The sequence below is a fragment of the Artemia sp. Qi Xiang Cuo genome, chromosome 13, assembly GCF_049724085.1.
Source record: "Artemia sp. Qi Xiang Cuo chromosome 13, ASM4972408v1, whole genome shotgun sequence".
NCBI classification, from domain to species: domain Eukaryota; kingdom Metazoa; phylum Arthropoda; class Branchiopoda; order Anostraca; family Artemiidae; genus Artemia; species Artemia sp. Qi Xiang Cuo.
In genome coordinates this window covers 1231521-1252306 of record NC_142806.1, presented here as the reverse complement: position 1 = coordinate 1252306, position 20786 = coordinate 1231521, and the positions used below count along the sequence as shown (strand labels likewise).

The 20786-nt window shown below is 34.1% G+C and overlaps 2 protein-coding genes and 1 pseudogene across 2 annotated transcripts in view; all 3 read right to left on the bottom strand.

Annotated features, from left to right (window-relative positions):
* The window catches only part of LOC148944829 (uncharacterized), a 476758-nt gene that overhangs the window by 154851 nt on the left and 301121 nt on the right, over positions 1-20786 (bottom strand). The window lies entirely within an intron of this gene.
* On the bottom strand, positions 1464-1859 carry LOC148944833 (uncharacterized). Its single transcript, XM_089099476.1, has one exon. The coding sequence runs from the start codon at positions 1857-1859 to the stop codon at positions 1464-1466; it is 396 nt and encodes a 131-aa protein (XP_088955602.1).
* LOC148944832 (uncharacterized) lies at positions 11605-20340 on the bottom strand (annotated as a pseudogene).

Below are 20786 nucleotides of genomic sequence, written 5' to 3'. Positions count from 1 at the left end.
GGTTTCAGTGATGGACATAGGGAGTCAGTCACAATTCCTTGTGGTCGTAGTATATGCAGTAATTAGTAGTAGAAGCAGTATTATTAATAGCTATATTGGTAAAAGCAGTAGCAAAAGTGGAAGGAAAAGTAACACTCGTAACACTAATAACATCAGAAATTCTAACTCGAACTGCAACTACATACATGTATAATATAGAATATATATATAGACGAGAATAACTAACACTCCTACCGCTAACTAACACTACTTATATCTTTTAAAGACCAAAAAGTTATTAGGGTTTTGCTGAAAACAAATAAATTTAAACAAACTCATTTTTTAATAAACGTTCAATGTTTAAATTAATAATTGAGACTAGTTGAAAGTAAAGTAACAGCATCCTTGTTTTTTTCTTGTTCAACTTTATTTAATATTGCTTCTATAATTTCTTTTGCTTTATTTTTATGTGCAGATAAGTCAGATGGTTTTTTTATCAGCATGGTTATCAGTTTCGATAAGCTGTTTAAGTGTTTTCTCATTATCGTTAATATTTTTAGCATAAGTTAGCAATTTTATAGCGACATCACAATGTCCATGCTCGAGAGCTAGGTGGAAACCAGAGTTTCCATCCTCATCTGTAAACTTTAGAGTATATTCCAGCTCTACAATAATTTTGAGACTTTTTAGCAAACTCTTGGCAATATTACAGTAACCATGTTTAAACGCTAGATGTAAAGCCGAAGGAGTAACCACAGCTTGTTTTGCAATCAGCTTCTCTACGTTATTCACATTATTTCTCAGTACCTTTTGCAACAGCTCTTTATTGGCTTCCAAAATATTTTTTATGCGTCCTTGTAGAGCATAATGAAGAGGTCTATCATCATGTAGATCTTCAGCATCAACACTTACTCCGGCCTTTAATAATGCTATCACAACATTAAGATTTCCCTCCTGAACTGCCACATGCAATATTGTCATATCTTCTTCATTACGAACATTTGTAATTATTTTCATATCAACTTGTGTAGAACACATACAATTAGTATCGTTAAATGTTTTTCCAATTGAATCCAATAGGTCATATACACCACGAGAATGAAAATAATAAAAAGGACGAGTTCCAAAGTTATTCTTTCTATTAAAGATAACACTATACTGTAATAAAACCTTAGCGATGTCCACGTAATCATAATCAGCTGCATAATACAGAATTGTATTTCCAAGATTATCTTGTACATTAATAGTTTAAATGTTGATTCTATAAGTTTGTTGTAGACCTCTGATCTTGAAATGATTAATAGTACTTTCAGGATCGTCACTCTCTATACCAATAAATAATTTGTTGATTGAACCTAGTAAATTTATACATGAACCGTTTGCAGAATCATCCATTTTGTTTTCAATATGTTCAAATGGGAATTTTCCTTGTTTGTTTTTAATATTAAAATATGCACCATGTTTCAATAAAAGCTCAACCGCCTTCATATTAGTGTTTCAACAGCGAAGTGTAGTGGCGTATAATGGTTAACATCTAAAGCATTCGGATCTGCATAATTCTCTAATAGAAGCTTTATAATATCAATCCTACTAGATGAAACAGCGTGATGTAAAGCTGTCTTATGATTAATATCTCTAGCATTATCGTATACCGGTGCGCCCTGTTTATTGATATATTCTTGGACTATTTGTTTACTATTTCCATCGCCGACATTAAAAAAGACGTGAACTGATTCTAAAAGCTGATCAACATCATGATCATTTGAAAGTTCTTTGGGTGTCCGACCTTCCTCATTCCTAGAATTATATATAGGTCCATTTTCTAAAAGTATATGAACAATGTCAGGATTACCTTCTATGGCTGCAACATCTATTGGCATATTACCTTTATGGTTAGCTGCATTTATCGATATAGGCTTGTTGTCTTTATACCTACCACGTGAAGGAAGTTTTTTTTAAAAAGAAAGCTACTTTTGCTTCCAAGGGAAGATCTTTATCATATAAAATTGGATCCAAAGGAAGAAGGTTATATTAAAATAAAAGACTCAAGGCTTCGTTATCATTCCTATTAGTAGCTAAGTGTAGAAATGAATTCTTTTGATTATCTTGCGCATGAAGTATAATTACTGCTGGATCAATTCTAAAAACAAGCCAAGATGATTAGATGAGATATTTATTTAAAAAAAATCGCTATCACAAGCCCACAAAGGGCCGAATTCGGACTTTGGAGTCGACAATATAAATGGTTACACTAAAAATGCAAAGAACAACAACGAAATAGAGAAAACCATACTGAACATCATTTAAAAGTCAATAATTAAAACTGTAAAAAGTCAATTAAAAAATTAAAAAAACAAAAATTGGTCTAACTAAACTTAGAGCGAGACATAAATGCATAAAAAACTTGTAAAAACTGGTCAAAATAAACTTAGAGCGAGACATAAATGCATTTAAATTAAAAGGGATACTAAGAAAGTGTCAACAATTCAACTATAGTAAATCAATAAAAGAGTTAAAAACAACAAAAATTGGTCAACGAAGGGGGGGGGGGAAAACAAAAGAGTGCAAGGACCTGGGCAGTACCATCAGCGAATAAACAAAAAAGAGGGGAAAAAAGAAACTATTGAGACATTTTATTCATTTTTTCTCTAATGAAGTGGATAAAAGTTCTTTTGCATCTGGAAGTAACGCAGTGAATGGGAGACAAAGCAGGGATGGGCTCAGAAATTGCTCGAGTCGGCCGTAATATGGATGGGGAGTGACGTTTGGGGAAAATACTTGCCGTCCAAGGGTTTGCTATGGCATTTTTTGCAAAACGGGGGCACAACGAAACTCTCCTTTGCTCCAAGGTTTTCAGATTAGCTTTTTTAGGAGCAGAGAGTATGGCACCTTGCCTTCTTTGGAAATTGTTTGCAAAGCTCTTTTTTGAATTGATTAGATTTTTTCCGATTCTTCGTGAGAGATACCAGGGTGTCAAACTGGACAAGCATATTCTAGATACGGGCGGACAAAAGACGTGTAAATCCTTAAGGAGTGGGAAGGGGGGACGCTGAATTTATTTAGGACCTTAAGGAGGGGCGATAGACACATTAGCTCTATGGATAATGCCTTTAACGAGGATATCCCATTTTAAATTTGAAGAAATTGAGACACCAAGTAGTTTAAAAGAGGACATATAAATATCAGGAGGGATAGGATTGAAAAAACGGAGCGAGGATTTGAGGAAACAAATCGGCATTATCATGGACTTAGAGGCGTTTACTGTCACGTCTAAGTCCAAGGCTTCGTCTCCAATTTCATTGAGGATACTCATAGGGTCACTTATTAAATTTCTGAAGCAAGTTTCAACAACCGTTAGGTCATCAACAAATTTCCCTCGGTCAGGAAATTCCTTTGCGAGGCTGTTGATCATTACTGAAGAAAGGAGGGGACCTAGGAGAGTACCTTGGGGTATGCCGTTGTGGACAGGGAGAGGATTTGAATAATGATTTTGGTATTTGACAACTTGCGATCTATTTGTTAAGAAGGAGGCAACTAATTTCACCAGTAAGGGATCAATATTGAACTCGTTGACAAGTTTCTTAATTAAAATATTGTGGTTAACAAGGTCGAATGCTTTCTGAAGGTCGTTGGAAATTAAATTTAGCCAGGAATTAGGCTTTTCAAGGATTTTCCTGATATGATCAATAAGAGAAACCAGGTAATGGGAAGTATAGGTGGTTTTTAGGTTCCCAAATTGTTTCAAGTCAGTAAGAGGTAGTATTTTTTCCCTTAGTCAATTTGCAAGTAATCCTTTATAAAGTTTCGAGAAAATAGGAGTAAGAGTAATAGGCCAGACGCCTTCAAATCCAGGCTTTCCGTTTTTCTTTTTCAAAGGGAACCCTGTTTCCAAATTGTAGGAATTTGCCCAGACTCGGTAATATTGTTAAACAGGAACGACAAGGGCTTAGACAAGAAATGACCGAATGCAGTGATAAGAGGAAAGGGGATATCCAAAGTACAAATACTTGTCTTTCTTAGTTTTTGAATTCTTCTTTCTATCTCAGACGGAGAAACAGTGTGTAAAGAAGGGGAAAGGGCTCCTGATGGTAATTGGTCGGACAGTGGTGGAAGACTCTGGACAATGGAAGCGAGGAATTTATTGAGATTATTGGCAGTAATATCAGGGGACTTGGGTAGATTGAAGTTAAGCTGTTCAAGCCTCCTGCCACACAGCTTTTTAATTTCAGAATACCAGTTTTTTGGTTTATTAGTGAACAATACTTTGACCTTATTTTTGTAGTACGATCGTGCCAATTTGCGAAATTTTCTTTTAATTGATTCTCTTAGTTTATTGGCTTCATCTGGTTTACCATTTTTGAAAAGCTACAAGTTGGTTCTAATTAGTGTTTTTATAGTTTGGTTAATAAAGGGTTTGTCACTGGAGCAATTTTAAATTTTTTTTTTCCGGGAAGCAAATTTAATATTTGTCAATTAGCTTTTTGTGGAACAAAGCCATTTTCTCATCAATATTTTTTAAACTATAAACATTGGACCAATCTTCAGTATTCAGCCACATACAAAAAGAAAGAAGACCAGAATTTTGAAAAGGGCGATAACTGCCATAAGTTATTGAGAAAGAATGAATAAAATTTGAGGAGGGGGATATAAGAATCGAAAGATTATAACTCCCACCTAATGGAGGCAGAGCTGAGGGAGGGTTGTAAAAATTATACATATTAGTTAAAATAACATCAAGAGAGGTATTTCCCCGAGTCGTGGGTATTTTAAAAATCTGCTGAACTTTAATTAAGGAGTAAAAATAATACAGTTTAAGATTATTTGCATTACCAACAAAAAATGGTCCAGCACTGGGGTATTAAGTAATAGAAAAATCAGCTCTTGTCTGCAAATGCTTGATGAATTTGCATTTCGACTCGAGCTTTTGGGTTGGGGAGTAGTAGAAAACAGCTATTGCAATAATATTAAATGGACCAGGGAGAACTTTTGGTCTAATACTTAGCCAGAGGATTTCATCGTACTCAGATAATCTAGGGACTCAAATAACCCCTGGATAAAGGTTACTCTTAGTAAAGAGCAAAACACCGCTACATTTTTTTCCAATTGTGTGGTCTAAAGGACGGAGTTTTATAAAATTTGAATAATGTGTTAGGCGCAGAAACCCTTGGTCATAGGACTGCACTTCCGTAATAGCCATAATATCGATTAGATTTAATTCTGAAAGCACCTCGAGTTCGGTAAGCTCGAGGTGCTTTCGGCATTAGTAACTAAAAGTTTGGGAAAAACAAACCGATTGGGAAATTTCGATAGGGATACTTGGAATGTTTGAGAATTTCCTGGGTGGGGTTTCAATTTAATATTATGATGCAGCGGAGAAGTAGGGTAAGAGAAGGATTTACCTTGGGGATTTGGAGGTGGAGGGAAGGGCGAGGATACAGCCGAAGCATGATGAGGAAGGTGCGACTTGTTTTCAGTTTTCGGGAAGTGCCAACAATTAGGATTTAATACAAGACAATTATTAAATGCAAAAGGTCTCAGACCTGAGTCACCGTGGTAGGTTGGGCAGGAGGGACTAAACGCATGGGTCGGAGGCGGGAAAATATGGGAGGGAAATAAGACGGCGGTATTTTCAGGGGGTTCAACTTGGGAGGGGATAACTGGAGTGTTAAGAGGGAAGGGATTTTGCTGGGAATATGGAGTTTTTTTCTAGGTGGTAAAAGTGGAAGTTTTTTGAGTGAGCAGGGTGGATTTGGGATAAAAAAAAGGAAGAGTATGCGCTGGTGAGCTAATTTTACTAATTGAATGAAGGGGGTTCCGCTTTTGGGTTGATTGAGAACTTGTAACTATTTCACTATTAATAATTTTACTGCGCCTGGCTATAGCACGATAATCCCTTTTTTTCAAATGTAATATCATGCACTTAGTTTCAAAACAAAGGCCACTGTGAAATTTATGGCAGGGTTTGGAATAGGAAAGGGAGCAATAATTGTCATTACAGTGACCAGTAGGTAAAAAAGACATACAAGGATCAACAAAGGTACAATCACTCTTTTTTATACACTTGTTGGCCAAGTGGAATTGGCAGGCAATAGAATTCTTCCCTGATTTGGCTTCAGGAACCGATTTACTAATAATACTCAAGTTTTCACTGACCCCTGGAACTGGAATATTGGCTGAGTTCACACTTAAATTGTCACTGACCTCTGGATCTGGAATATTGATTGAGTTCTCATTTAAGTTTTCACTGACCTCTGGAACTAGGTGACCGATTAAATTCATATTTGAGTTGACACTTGTTTCATTAATATTCATGTGTTGGGAGTTGTTGCTTGGGGATTGAATTGTAGTTGGTTTCAAATTGGCGTTTTTTTCATTTGTATTCACAGACTTAAGTGTATTCTTAATTATATTCCCCCTAAGATCAATGAAAGTAGAAATTTCGTTGGTAATGAACTCGAGTTTTTTTTCAGCACTAAAAGGGAGGGGAGGGAAGGGTCACATAGGGGGCTGGAATCACAATTGCCACAAGGAAAATTTTCAGTCTGGCAGGAGGCATCATTAGAAGGCTCACAATTAGATTCAAAATCCGTCTGGGTACTGGCATCTTTAGTTTCTAGCAGAAAATCAGTCTGGCAACTGACAAAACTGGTTAATACTGGTAGGGGAGTAGTCTGACACTCGCTTTGGGCTGCAATGAAAGCTTTACCATCCCTTTGGCAAGTCGGTGCAAGGGGGACGACCTGATATCATCTAAAATTTCTTTTAAGGAATAATTTATATCTGACAATCGCCCTCGTGGGGTACCGCTAGCTTTTGAAGAATTTATTCCTGACAATCAGCGTCGTGGGGTATCATTAGCTTTCGAAGAATTAGGGGTGGTATATTCTTGATTTTTGGTGATGTTTTGTTTCGAGGAACAATCCAAACATAACCAGTTCTAATTCCACTGGGAACGTTCTATCCCTGCATATTGCTCATGAATGGAAGAGTTGCATGTACTACATACCAGGCAATTGATTGTTGCCCTTGATCTACACTCAGGACAAACTCTTTTAAAGTCCTTTGGTTGTCCTTTAGTCATTTGGTTGATTAATATAAAGGGTTAAAAAATTCAATTCAACTGATGGCTGATGACAAAGTCCGGAAGTTAGGTCACAGTTAATCAACTTTGTCACTGACTTGGTTGTCCTTTAGTCATTTGGTTGGTTAATATAAAGGGTTAAAAAGTTCAATTCCCTGATGGCTGGTGGCAAAATCCGGAAGTAAGGTTACAGTTAATCAACTATGTCACTGAATTAACTGAGTTTAATGCAGAAAGGCATTAACCAAATAGGTGTTAACAGGTTGAACTCTGGCTGAAGACTGTGAAAAGTCTTTAAGTAACCGAATTGGTAGATTTTCACCATTAAACAGTTGGTCCAATGTATTCAGTACCCAAATAATACTTTTTCCTTGTTCATTCAATGAATCTGGTTGGTTTGATGTTAATAGATCAAGCGGTGTACTTCCTTTCAAGTCAAAAACATTGTACATACCACCATGTTACAACAAGAACTCAACCATTTCAATTTGTTGTAACTCGGCAGCCCAATGTAAAAGTGTTTTCCCATTTTTATCTGTAAGATTAACATCTCCACCTTTAGGTATAATAAATTTAATCAAATCTGTGTCGTTGATTTGTAAACGAAGCCACCTTTCTAAATAAAGATTCAAATTAAATTCATCTGGATTTAAAAAAAATTCAGCTTGATTCCTGAATGATTCAGGAATATTTGCATTGCAATGTACTAGCAAATATTTTATAGTATCCTCTACCTGGTTTTCTATAATATCCCTTTTCCATTCACTCTCGTCATTTATAGTCCGCAAAGCGTAAAATAAAGGCGTCTTACCGGAATTATCTTCCATACTAACATCAGCTCCATGGTCAATCAAATATTGTATTATATTCAATCTACGTTTTTTCTTTAGCATTATCATTATCTACCTTTAGCATTTCCTACGTTTATCTTTAGCATTAAGATTTTCTCCTTTGCAAATTAAATACTTAATGATTTTAAGGTTAGCTTTAGAAATAATTGCCCTTAGTAATGCAGTTATGCTGTCTTCATGTAATGCGGTAGCTTCTGTATAGCTACCATATAGATATTGTATGATATCAAAATTTTTGTAATGCAATGCCATAGATAAACATAAAAATTTATCTTTTCCTTTACTTTCAAAATATTGAAAGGTTTTTATATGACCCTCTCTAAAAGCAGCCTCTAGAATTTTTGCATAATGATCAACATTATACATGCATTTCTCATTGATACATTTCTTATTCTCATGATGTCCAAGGAAACGATGACGATAAGGTTTATAAATATAAAAATTATTATTGGTCTTTATACCTCCGTTTTGAAAATGTTGAAAGGATTTTATATGACCCTCTCTAGCAGCAGCCTCTAGAATTTTTGCATAATGATCAACATTATACATGCATTTCTCATTGATACATTTCTTATTCTCATGATGTCCAAGGAAACGATGACGATAAGGTTTATAAATATAAAAATTATTATTGGTCTTTATACCTCAGTTTTCGACTAAATATTTTGTAATCTTAAGTCTGTCATCATCACTTAGTTCTCCGCTTAAGTTTACATGATCTAAAGGTGTACATGATATATAGCCCTTTGCTTCATCATAATATTCGGCAATCCTTTTATTATTGAGTATATCCTTTTTTTCACTGGATCTTCTATAGCATTTTGTATAGCTATAATCACTTCAAGCTGCCCATTTTTAAAATAATAAGAAAGTAGCAAAGGAAGTTCATAATCTAAACTAAGTTCAGAGACTGGACTTGGATCTTGTAATAATAATTTCTCTTCAAACGGCCTTGGGTCGTAAAACCGACGGTTTAGTGCTTGTTTAATAACATGTAACAATAATGTTTTTACATTTAAGTTGTTACTTAAATTTCTAGCAAATCGCAAGCAATTTCCAGTCTATTGTCTTCGATAGCATAATAAGGAGCAGTTTTACCATGTACATCCTTTTTGTTTACAAAACGAACTAATTTCGACGCTCTATAGTCCTCTTTCTTGAAGTTTCCATGCTCTAAAGTATTCTCTTCTAAGATAGCATTATAATAGCTTAATAAACGAACCACAATAGGCCTATAATCATTTTGAACAGCATAATGTAACAGTGTTTTCCCTTCATCGTCAGGCTGCGGCCACTCATCATGGCCTGACGTTAATAAAGCCTCAACAACGAATAAAAAACCTTTTTGAGTAGCAAAATTTATAAGTGGCTGTCCTGTTAATAATGCAAGAATTTCTGCTCTTTTTGTATTCTCTAATGGCTTAATTATGCTGTTAATAAAAATGTGAGAGGTATAAGGTAATATTTCGTCAGTGATTTCAAGTGTCCCACTAATATCAACGCTAATTTTAGCAGCAAAAGCAAAAGAGGCAAAATATTCAGCAAAAGTAGCATGGGTAAAATGTGGTTCATCACCTATAATTTGATCAATAGCACCTTGGTTTTCACCACTACTTTCAGTATCTTGAATCCAACCATTAATCTCAACGTGATTTGTAGAAGACACTTTTTCAAAATATTTTTTATTCAACAATGTGTATAGTGCTAGCTCTTGTTTCTGTTTTTTAAACTTTTGGTACTCTTGTTTAAGTAACCTTTTGTTCACTGGTTTTGTGAAATCTATTTCTTGTTTCTTTTTAAAATGTATATAATAGAATATTGTTTCTACGAAACGATCATATAAATCTGCAATGTTAAGTTGACTTTGCAGGCCTGTTTCTTGATTCAGATCATTAGTAGTATTTAAAAATTCTTTACATCCTTGCCATTGCTTTGTTTCTTTGCTCTCTTTATTCTCATAAAAAACGTTTGCTACCATCCAAGTGTGCAATGGAATACTAGTAAATTCTGTTTCTGTTCTTCTAGTTGATGCCGAAAATCGTGCAATTACTTCATTGCCATACATTTCTAGTTGTTGATCATCAACCTGAGCAACATTTTCTTGCTTGAATTTTTGTTTCCAAAATTTAATTAAAAAATCTACTTGATCTGTATCTTTACAAAATGGCTTTAGATCATAGGCAAGAACACAAAACGAACTCTCCAAATCTATTTTCATGTTTGGCCTAGTAGTTACCAGCAATCTTTCCAGCTTAGTCTTTTTCAACTCACCAAGCAAATTAATTACAATATCTTTATAGTCTGGGGCAATTTCATCAAAATCATCAATCAGGATTACTATGTGCATTCCATCAAAAGAATCAAAACGAAGATTATTCTCTAATAATTTGTTGAGCAAAAATTCTATTGCTTGATACTCATTTAATTGGCCTCTGTTTGTCAAGTCAATTAGAATATTTAACTGATTCGTATGCTTGATTAAATCAATTCTTATTATCCATCTATCAGAATATCTTTCCTTTATTTTCTCAGATAGGCTCGTCAGAACCGTCGTCTTTCCCATCCCTGCTGCATCAGAAATGGTTACTACTTTATTTCCTTCACTCTGGTCTAAAAACTCTGACTCTGAATAATGAGCAATTCAACTTCCTCCAGGTTTGACACATTTACGTAATAAAGATACAGAGCCTTATGATTTCTGCCAAATTAATTTTCCAGGCTCACATTTTAGCCAGTGAATGTTCGCAGTAGGATTTTTTCACATAAGAGATCAAAACTTTCCTTTGTATAAATCAGCGTATCCTGAACTGATCTATCATTTTCTATTGCCTTATTTATCTCTAATCGATAGAATTTACGATCTATATAATAATCCTTAATTTCACCTAAATCTTTCAGTTGAGAACCTATATTTATCTCTTTACCTCGAACAAGATCAGCGAATGTATGTATGTCTATAATTTCGCCAGGAAATGGACGTGACAATTGATTTAAACTTGTTCTTTCTCCTTTGCCTTGAAGAAGTACTAGCTTTTTCTACAAAGGGTCTTCACATGGTATAAAATCCTGTAGATTAATTTCATCATCCACTTCATAATACTTTAGTGCATATGTACGGTGAAAATATTCAGTTAAAGCATTAGTTTTTTCTTTATGATTAAATAAAATGATCTTTTTCTTAGAACCTAGTTGGGTTATGCTGGACAATAATGAATTATATAGACCTAATAGGCTTTCTTGACTATAAGCCTTATCATCACATTCTATCGTCAATAAGTTGGTGGCTGAACTCTTGAATGCGTGCACTACAACCTCTCTATGTTACTCACTTTGTAAAATTTCTTCTAGGGAAATGGAAATCCGACTAGCTTTTTCTAAAGTATAGTCGTATTTAGTATTAAGGTACTGCAAAAGTTTTATAGTACTGAATAGGGTTTCTGAAGTTTTTACGAGCAATTAACGTCCATTATCATCATCTAAAAACTGATCTAGGTCAGTTAATGAATTCAAGTTTTGAAAGGAACCACACCCAAGGTTTTTTTCATTATACATTAAAGTCATGTTAGCTACTATTAAAGATGTGACAACATTGTGTTCCAGTTCTTTGAAGTAACTTACGACACTTTCCCCATCAATCCAGCCAGAAGGATCACCCCCTTTTTTACATAGGCCTTTTTCTAGATTTTGTTGATACTACGTAAATGAATTACTTAGTATTTCATTGAAAGGAGTACCTTTCAATATTTCTTGCTGATATACACCACTAAGTTTCAATTCTAAAACATTTGCTTTAGGTTGATTAATTACGAAGACTAACCGATATAGAAAGTTTTTTATTTCTTCTTCTTGTTTGGATTTTGTTAAACGTTGCTGGTCGTTATTTTGACTTTCAAAATTAGAAATCGTTTGCATTAGACTATTTTTTAGTTTATCACTTATCGCATCTAGTTGTTTATATTTATTTTTTTCAGGTCCTTCTGGTGACAAGTCAAAAATATCTAAAATACCTAATGGTGTATTCTTTTTGACTGTGAAGTTTGCTTTTTCTAACTGTTCATTATCGAAATTAGCACTGGTAAACAAGACCATATATTGCACCTCACTATCTTCGAAATATTTTTTCTTATTAGCTTTTTATTATCCATTTTTCTCCTCTTCATTTGAGGCTTTAGGCTTTGTCCGAGGTTTCTGTTTTCATCGGTAAATACTCTAATATCCTGTTTAAGGTCAAGGTAAGAAAGGAAGTATTTTTGAACACTAAACTCACCCTTACAAGATTCTAAATCCAAATTGTTTGTTTCTTTATTTTCTCTTTGTGTTTAACCTGAATTGGAATAATGTATTTCTTGCCACTTTCTTTATAGCTAAAAACTACATCATCAAATTTTTGATTATTTGTGTCCCTGCTTTTAACTTCTCTACCAATATTAAATTCACAATTGCAAAACTTTGTTCGTCCTGTTCTTTTTACAATGCAGAATACCATATCTTCATATTTGTCTGCCATTTCACCTCTTATGGTTTGAGCAGTTTTTTTCCGCAAAACTACTACGATGTTTTCGTACCTTTTTAATGTCTTCATAAATATTACGGTTACATATTTTTTGTTTCTAATAGAGCAGATGCAGTTTCACCTTTGTCATTTTTATATCAGTTCGTAAGTCAGGATAACCTAGAAGATATATAACAACACTTTTATAGCCTTTTAGAGTAGCTATATTTAACTGAGTATTTATTTCGTCACTAGCAATTGCATTGATGTCTGCCCCTTGTTCAGCTGCGTTTCTGCCCTTATCAAGTCTATAATCTTCCGATTCTCGTAGATTATGTGATAAAGCTTTAGATAACGGTTTGGTTTCATCGGAAAGTTTTTGACATTGTATCTGGAATCTAAACTTTGGTTTTATATCTGTGATTCTTTCTGAATTGATAAGGATAAACTATTCTTACTACTATGACCTGTGGCAAATGGATCAGAGCTTAAATGGAAGGAAGTCTTGCGCTTTTTCTGTATGCAATTATAGTACTTCCAAGATGTCTGCAAAAAAACAGTGGATTTTAAAAACATTTTGATTTACAAAAAACACTAACCTTTATATACCGAAACATGTAAATAGAAAAAAATACAGTTATTCTGTATATGGACTTCCATATCAATTTCCGTATCTGAAACCTACAAGTATAAACTTATTCCAAAATAAACTGCTGCGTTCTAGGATGTTTCCCTTGAGCAGCTGCGGCGTCAAGCAAGCGAGGCCTAACTTCAAATCAACACTTAAAAAAGTGTGGTCCTCCGAGTCAACTTTACAAAGCATATTCCTGAACAAATAGAATCTGAGGTTGATCTTAAAGCAGTAGAGTTCACGAAAATTCTTAGGATCATAATCGACAATAACCTTGGCTGGGAATCCCAAACCTACAAATTGGTGCAGAGAGGAGCCAGTCTTCTCAAACAATTTTCCCAGCTACGAAGATTTGGACTATCCCACCACAACATAACCAACCTCTATAAAAGCTACGTTTGTCCTGCCCTGGAATATGGATGCCAGGTTTGGCACCCCGGACTCACCAAAGCTCAGGATCTTAAAATCGAGCAAATTCAAAAACGCACATGCTGTATCATCCTTGGGCACGAATATAGATCATATGGGGAGAGTCTGACATCACTAGGCCTGAATACACTATCTGCCAGGCGACACGAGCTGCTAATGACTCTTGGAAGGTCCTGCCTGTCATCGGATATTTTTCGTATCATTCTTCCTGAGTTTCAGCCAACTCTTGAAAATCCACGCCCCTCCCGGGGGTCAAACTGAAGAAAAAAAAAATTAAGCTCCCTCCGGCTAATTGTTGTGTGCGTTACGATCGTTTCTTTGTGCCATATTTTTATAAACATTATAATATCATGTCACAGGGATATCTTTTTTTTACATGCAAGTGCTATTCTTAAGATAATTTCTTAAACCACATTGGTTTGACATAACAAAGAAAGAAAAAAGAGCAAAAATGGGGTTTTTAAAGGCCAAATGAAAACACTGAAAAAAAATACAATAAAGTGAATATTTCGAGGGGACAAACGCCTCTCTTCTTCAGCGCGAAACGAAAAAACATAAAATCAATGCGAGTGCCGAAGAACAAACCAACACATAAAACGCGGAAAGTCAATGTGAATGTAAAAAAAAACAATGAAAAAAAACAAAAAATTAAAAGATGAATAAAAATCAATAAAAGCCCACAGAAGACACCGTGTGCATTCCTTTAATGCTGCCTCGACCGTTAAGGGTTCGGCATTTGTAGCTGATTTCGGGAACCGATTTCAGCATCAGTGGACAAACGATAGCGGTAAGAAAAATTTGTTGAAAGAATATTTATTCCGCGAAATTTTCAAAACAATAAAATTATGGACACAAATAGTCAACTGGAGTTTATTAATGGTTGCATGATTGATCTCAGCTTAGTTCTCAGCTCAGTAGCGGGGTGTTTCACCACAGACATCTCTAGCTGACTATTTATTTGTATCCCTATTTTTTGTGATGATCATGATGAAAATCGGCGCCGAAAACTAGAAAAATTTTCAAGCTCAAATCGACGCCGATTTCTTTTAAAATAGGCGCTGATTTGGGAATCAGTTACCGAAATCAGCTACGTGTGCCCAGCCCTTCACAGTAATTAAATAAAAAAATAAGTTTTTTTAACTGAAATTAAAGTGCGACATTAAAACTTAAAACGAATAGAAAATATTCCGTATATGGAAGGGGCTGTCCCCTCCTCAACCCCTTGCTCTTTACCCTACAGTTTGACTCTTTCTAACAACTCTATTTGTTAAAATAATAAAAAAATAATTTCTGAACGTTTTTGAATTAATGCAGTTTTGATTTTGGCTCATCGTACATGAATAATTAATATGAAGTTTGCATATATTTTTTTTTTCGATTTATGGCTTTCTCGAAATTTTGATCTGACGTAACTTACGACATAACTTACGTAACAAACTTCCATATTCGTATATTTTTATTACGTAAATGAGGGGTTCTCCCGCTAGTCAATACCCCTCGCTCTTTACGATAAAGTTTGAATTTTGTTCCAATTCTTTAAAAATGACCCTTGAATCACAAAAGCCGCTTAATTTGAATAGATAGCTTTTATGAAAGTACTCAAAAAAACTTTAGCCTAAGGAACAAGGTATTGACTAGAGGGAGAACCCCTCATATACGTAATAGTTTCTGTTTGTTTTAAGTTTTAATGTTTCTGCTTACTTTCAGTTAAAAAAAAACTTCCAGTGGCCCCCGTCAAAAAATCTCCCTTCCCCCATGACAATATCCTCCATGGAAAGAACCTCCCACGTAGCCTCCTCTTCCGACCACCCTCCTCATCAGAAGAAATCCATCCTGAAAACGTCTGCATACTTCCAAGCAACAAATACTATATGTAAACAATGGGCAAAGTTCATAACTTGGAACCCTTCCCCGGGGACTGTGGGGGGTCATGTCATCCTCAAAGGCATATTTATTAGGTCTTCAACTATGCTGAACAAAATGGCTAACTCAAAATGTTGATCGGGTGACTGGGAAAACAATGAGCGTGGGAGGGGCCCAGTTGCCCTCCAATTTTTGGCTCACTGAAAAAGAGCACAATAACTTTTAATTTCCGTTCGAATGAGCCCTCTTGAGATTTTTTATGACCACTTGATCGATACGATCACCCCTGGGGAAAAAACCCAAAAACAAACAAATAAACACACAGCCGTGATCTTTCTTCTGGCAAAAAATGCAAAATTCCACATTTCTGCAGGTAGGAGCTTGAAACTTCTAAATTAAGGTTCTCTGATACGTTGAATATGATGATTTGATTTTCCTTAAGATTCTATCACTTTTAAGGGGGATTTCTCCTTTTTTTGAAAACAAGGCAATTTTTTCAGGTAACAATTTTTTCGTAACCTTTGATAGGTAAGACCAAATTTGATGAAACGTAAATATTTGAAATCTGCATGAAAATCCGATTCTTTTGATGTATCTACTGGTATCAAAATTCCGTTTTTTAGAGTTTTGGTTACTATGCGGCCGGGTCACTCCTTACTTACAGTTCGTTACCACGAACTGTTTGACTAACGACACTTATGTCATTAAGTTGAAATGCTTAGGGAATGTTTAGGAAGAGTTTCAATTAAATGAAAAACCTATATGAATGGAAGTTATAGAAGGGCATATAAGGACATAGGCAGCGATGCTCTATCATAGCTAGTAGTATCATTGATATTTTAAAGGAGGTAACTTGATTGAAAATTAAAAGTTCTAGTGCCCTCTTACGAGTCAAAAGTGATTGGACGGCAATCAGACCTCATCTTTAGTTCACAATTTTCCAGACATTTCCAATCAAAATTTTAAGACAGTCTTTTTTTTTAGCATAGCTAAAAGATCTAGTAACTACATCTTTAGGGTTATTGAGTTGATCAACCCCCCACAGTTATGTAATTGGCCCATTATGCTTAAAACTAAATTTTTCTTTAAAATTAAATCAAAACACACTGTTTATATGCTGGTTGCCAATAAAACATCTCAGCAATATACCAAGAACGACTGAGGGTATTAAGTTGAAATTTTCGGAGTTACTTCTGTTACTACTGCTGCTCTTAAAATATTACAAAATCAAAAGAGTGTAGGTGTATAAAGGCTGTGAAAGAGTGTAAATATAATTTAGTGGGAATGGTATTAACTTTTATTCATCAAGTCAACTAGAGGAGGTGTATAACTTAATTAAACACTACTATATGTGTCATTATTTTCAAAAGAGTTTATGCTGTTAAAAATAGCTGGAAAAGTTTTTCCAGCATATAAGCAGGCCAAACTACAAATTCTTAAAGGAAAACATGAAAGATTGAAATTATTATTTCATTATCCCTGAAAAAGACTATGTCAATATAACAACAACAGAAATTAATTAAAAAAAACTTTCCACGAAATAAGTTAAAAAAAAAATAAAGAACTTCATTATACAAAAATGTACAAAAATAGAATCAAATAATCTAACAAGCATAGCACTACCACAAATCAGTATCAATAAATAAATGAAACCCCCCAAAAATAAATTAAAATAAATAAAAGAGCCAAACTCAAAAGAAGCAGAAATTAATATGTGTAAGGTTCAAAACCCTAATTTTTTCTAAAAGCCAGAACATAATTTGTACTTTACGGAAAAAATTCTTATAAATATTTTTTCACTTTTATCACTTTAAGAAATCAAAAATTAATTAAGATTTTAAGGAATAAATATCAGCATATGTATATCAAACTTACAATTCATCTTTTTTTCGGTAAATTCATTTGAATTTTCTTCAGTAAAGTGAGTGACTTTATCTGAAAAACTTATTTTGTGGAAAAAGTTTTTTTAATTAATTAAGAAGTATGAAGCAATTTTTTGAGGGAGTTGATTTTCTATGGGGAGGATTTTCTTACGGGAGGGATCTATTTTTGGAGAGTGAAAATTTCTGGGGATGAGTTTTCCAGGGGAAATTTTACACAAGAGGAATTTTTGGGAATTCATATACAGAATTCATTTATTCTTTCTACTTTTTATTTGGTGCCTTAATTTTACAAGTGGAGATGTTCTCGGGAAATTTTCTGGGGAAACTCTCAGCGGGCCTGGATTCTCTTAGGAGATTCTCTTAAGAAGTGGGGATTTTTCCAAGGCTAAAATTTTCCACACGGGACTTTTCACCAAGAGAAATTCTCTTTGGGGAAATTTTCCGCGGGATAAACCTTCCTTTGGGGGGGGAGGGGTTAAGGTGAAAATATTTCACATAGGAGGATTTCCGGAATGGCTTGAAATATCTATCAAAATAAATATAAATAACTGTCTGTTATAAATAAATGTCTATTTTTCAAATGACAGCATGCCTAGGAGAATTTTTCATGTGAAACTGTCCGCAAGCAATTAAGGGGGATTTGCAGCAAGGATGGAATTGTCCCAGGGTAATTTTTCTGGGCGGATAGAGATTTTACCTGGTAGGAACTTCCTATAGAGAAATTTTTATGGCGGAGGGGGACATTTTTCATAGAGAAGGAGGTGGATTCCCCGGTATTAATTGAGTAATCTATCAGAAACTAAACAAAAAAATTAAATTTTTCAGCTGAAAGTAAGGAGCAACGATTAAACTTAAAATAAACAAAAAATTTTCTGTAGATAAAAGGGGCTGATTTCTTCCTAATACCACGCTCTTTACGCTAAATTTCTTCTATTTTTATCTATTATTAAAGAACAACTCCTGAAACACAAAGGCCGCTTAAGTATAATCTGAATCTTTTTTATAAGTACTAAGCGCTTTAGCGTAAAGAAGAGGGTATTAATTGGGGGCAGCCCCTTTCATACATGGAATAATATCTGTTCGTTTAAGTTTTAAAGTTGCTCCTTACTTTCAGTTAAAAACTTATTTTTATTTAATTTTATCAAAGTTTCCGTTTTTAGACTTTCAGGTACGAGTCAAGTCACTTCTTACTTACAATTTGTTCAACAAATCTTTTTATCTCCGTGAAATTGGTTGCGTATTCAGCTGCTACTGAAGATAATTCTAAATAACATTTGTTATTCCTAGATTAAATAATAAAAAAAAATTCAAGGCATTTTACAAATACTAGCCATTAGGACCGAAATTTTCCTGAAGTTTAGAATCTTCAAATTAATCCTCTGACCTTCATTATTTGAATTATACAGCTCATATCACCCTATACCTCCTTAGAATTTCTCTGAAAATGAACAGAAATTACTCTGTGAATAGTGGCATACTACTATGTAAATCCTGCCTAAAAAGAACCTGCATTCTTGGTTTGAGTGCTATTTTTTTGGCTCTTTTCATTTATATTTACACTATCTTTTGAAAAAAAAATCAAAACAATTGTTGGTAAAGGATGGGAACTTTAGCTTCATTAACCTACCTTATGTATACTACCCCCCCAGTCACTTTAATGTTTTTCTTATGTCCTCCATTAACAAACAGAGTTAGGCTAGTTTTAAGTGCTATGCTTTATCTAAAATAGGCTATTTGTGTAAATTTACTAAAATTTATTGGTAAAAAATGTAAAAAGTTGAAAATGTAAAAAAAGTAAAATTTACTAAATTTTTGGATACAAATATAAAAGATAAAAATATAAAAAAGGTAAAAAATATAGTTTAATAACAGATGAAGGGGTAAGCAAATTTGTTTTCCAATTCCTTTTTTTGCAAATTTTTTTTCCGGCAGAAATATGAAAAAAAGCATTTTTCTATGTAATACTCCTGAAAGGCATTTTTTAAAATCGAGGCGGGGGTGAACAAAACTAGATGGGTACAAGTACTCCTGACCGTTCCTTCAACTGACACCATTTGAGCTAGCAGGCAACTGCAACATCATAGGGAGATGTTTAACGATCGCTTCAATGATATTGATAATTTCAGCTTTTTTTGTAGATTTATAAAAAAAGAACACGCGGATAAATGGTCTGTTCGCAAATATAAGAAAATTTGAAAGCCATAATCGAATTGTGATGAAACTTTGAAATAATAAATATTTTATTGGTAATGGCTAAAAGTATAAAATTAAAATTTCTATACAGCCTTTGTAGTTTAATGATAATAGTCTTTAGTGCCCATTGTAACACAAGCTCAAATTGAGGATGACGTATTTTTTTTAATACATATTTTTGTTCATTACTATTTTTGTAACTTTTAATTACATGTAACATTATGTAACATTAATATTACCATTAATATTATGTAAAATTAATATTACCTTTAATTATTAGTGATTAGTTCTCATAAAATGTTAAAATCATAGTTGCCAAAGCAATGAAAATAAACTTTTTGACGAGAATAATAAATAGTTTGCCGCATTGCTGCTGAAAAACTGCATTAATAATGGTACAACTTTCTTTAAAGTATGCTAGCTACATATCATTGTTCTTTGGAATCCTTCAGGTTATAAGAATCTAAATATACTTCAAATTGGAAAATGGTTCGTAAATAATTGTATTTCTTACAGCTTCTCAATGATGCCAAGGATAATATACTCGTCTAGGCAAAGCTTAAATGAGATACTAAGTCAAATTTGTATTTAAAGCCTTAATTTAGTAGAAACTCAAGTTGAGTTCTATAGACTTTTTTGGAATAAATTGGAAGATAATGTTTTTGAATGTTGATCATATATATTTTAAAGCATAAAAAAAAATTCATTTTTGAAATATAAATTCTGATCAGATGTGATATATATTTCAAAAAAATAATATTACAAGCCTAGCTTGCCCAAATACACACTTTAAAGTAAAACAAAAAATAGGACAATAACAAAAATGAAGGTTTGAAACAAACCTTGACAATCAAGCTAAGCTTAAAACGAACTGAAATTACTACAAACAGAATTAGGGCTAACGTAAGTCTTAAGAAGTCACAGTCTGAAGAAGGCATCGTCGCAGTCACGCCTAGGTGAAGTTGCTTGTACTTGAAGCTGTAGTCACAAGAAGTTGTAATCGAAAGAAATTTAAGTGTCCAGTAGTTCCTGTTGCAAGCACTTGCAGTCAAAGTTGAAACTAATAGTAATCGTAAGCAAAAACAGTCACAGTTACAAGGAGTCACCACTGCAAGAATAGACAGTCTCCAGAAGTCAGAGTTCCAATTGTTGCAGTCGTCAGCAGTCAATTGTGAAAGTGGTCGTAGTCACAAACAGTGTAGTCCGATCTACTCATAGTCACATCCACAAGGAGTGGCGTTAAAAGAATTTGCAGTCACAGTCGAAAGTAATCACAGTTGTAAGAAGTCACAGTAATGAGTGGTTGCTGTCACAAGTCGTCACAGTCAGAAAAGGTTATAGTTTTTAAGTTATCACATTTGCATCTCTTCACAGTCACATTCTA

What these genes read in the sequence shown, in the direction of transcription:
- LOC148944833 (XM_089099476.1), bottom strand. Translation starts at nt 1,859, where the DNA reads ATGCCAATAGATGTTGCAGCCATAGAAGGTAATCCTGACATTGTTCAT.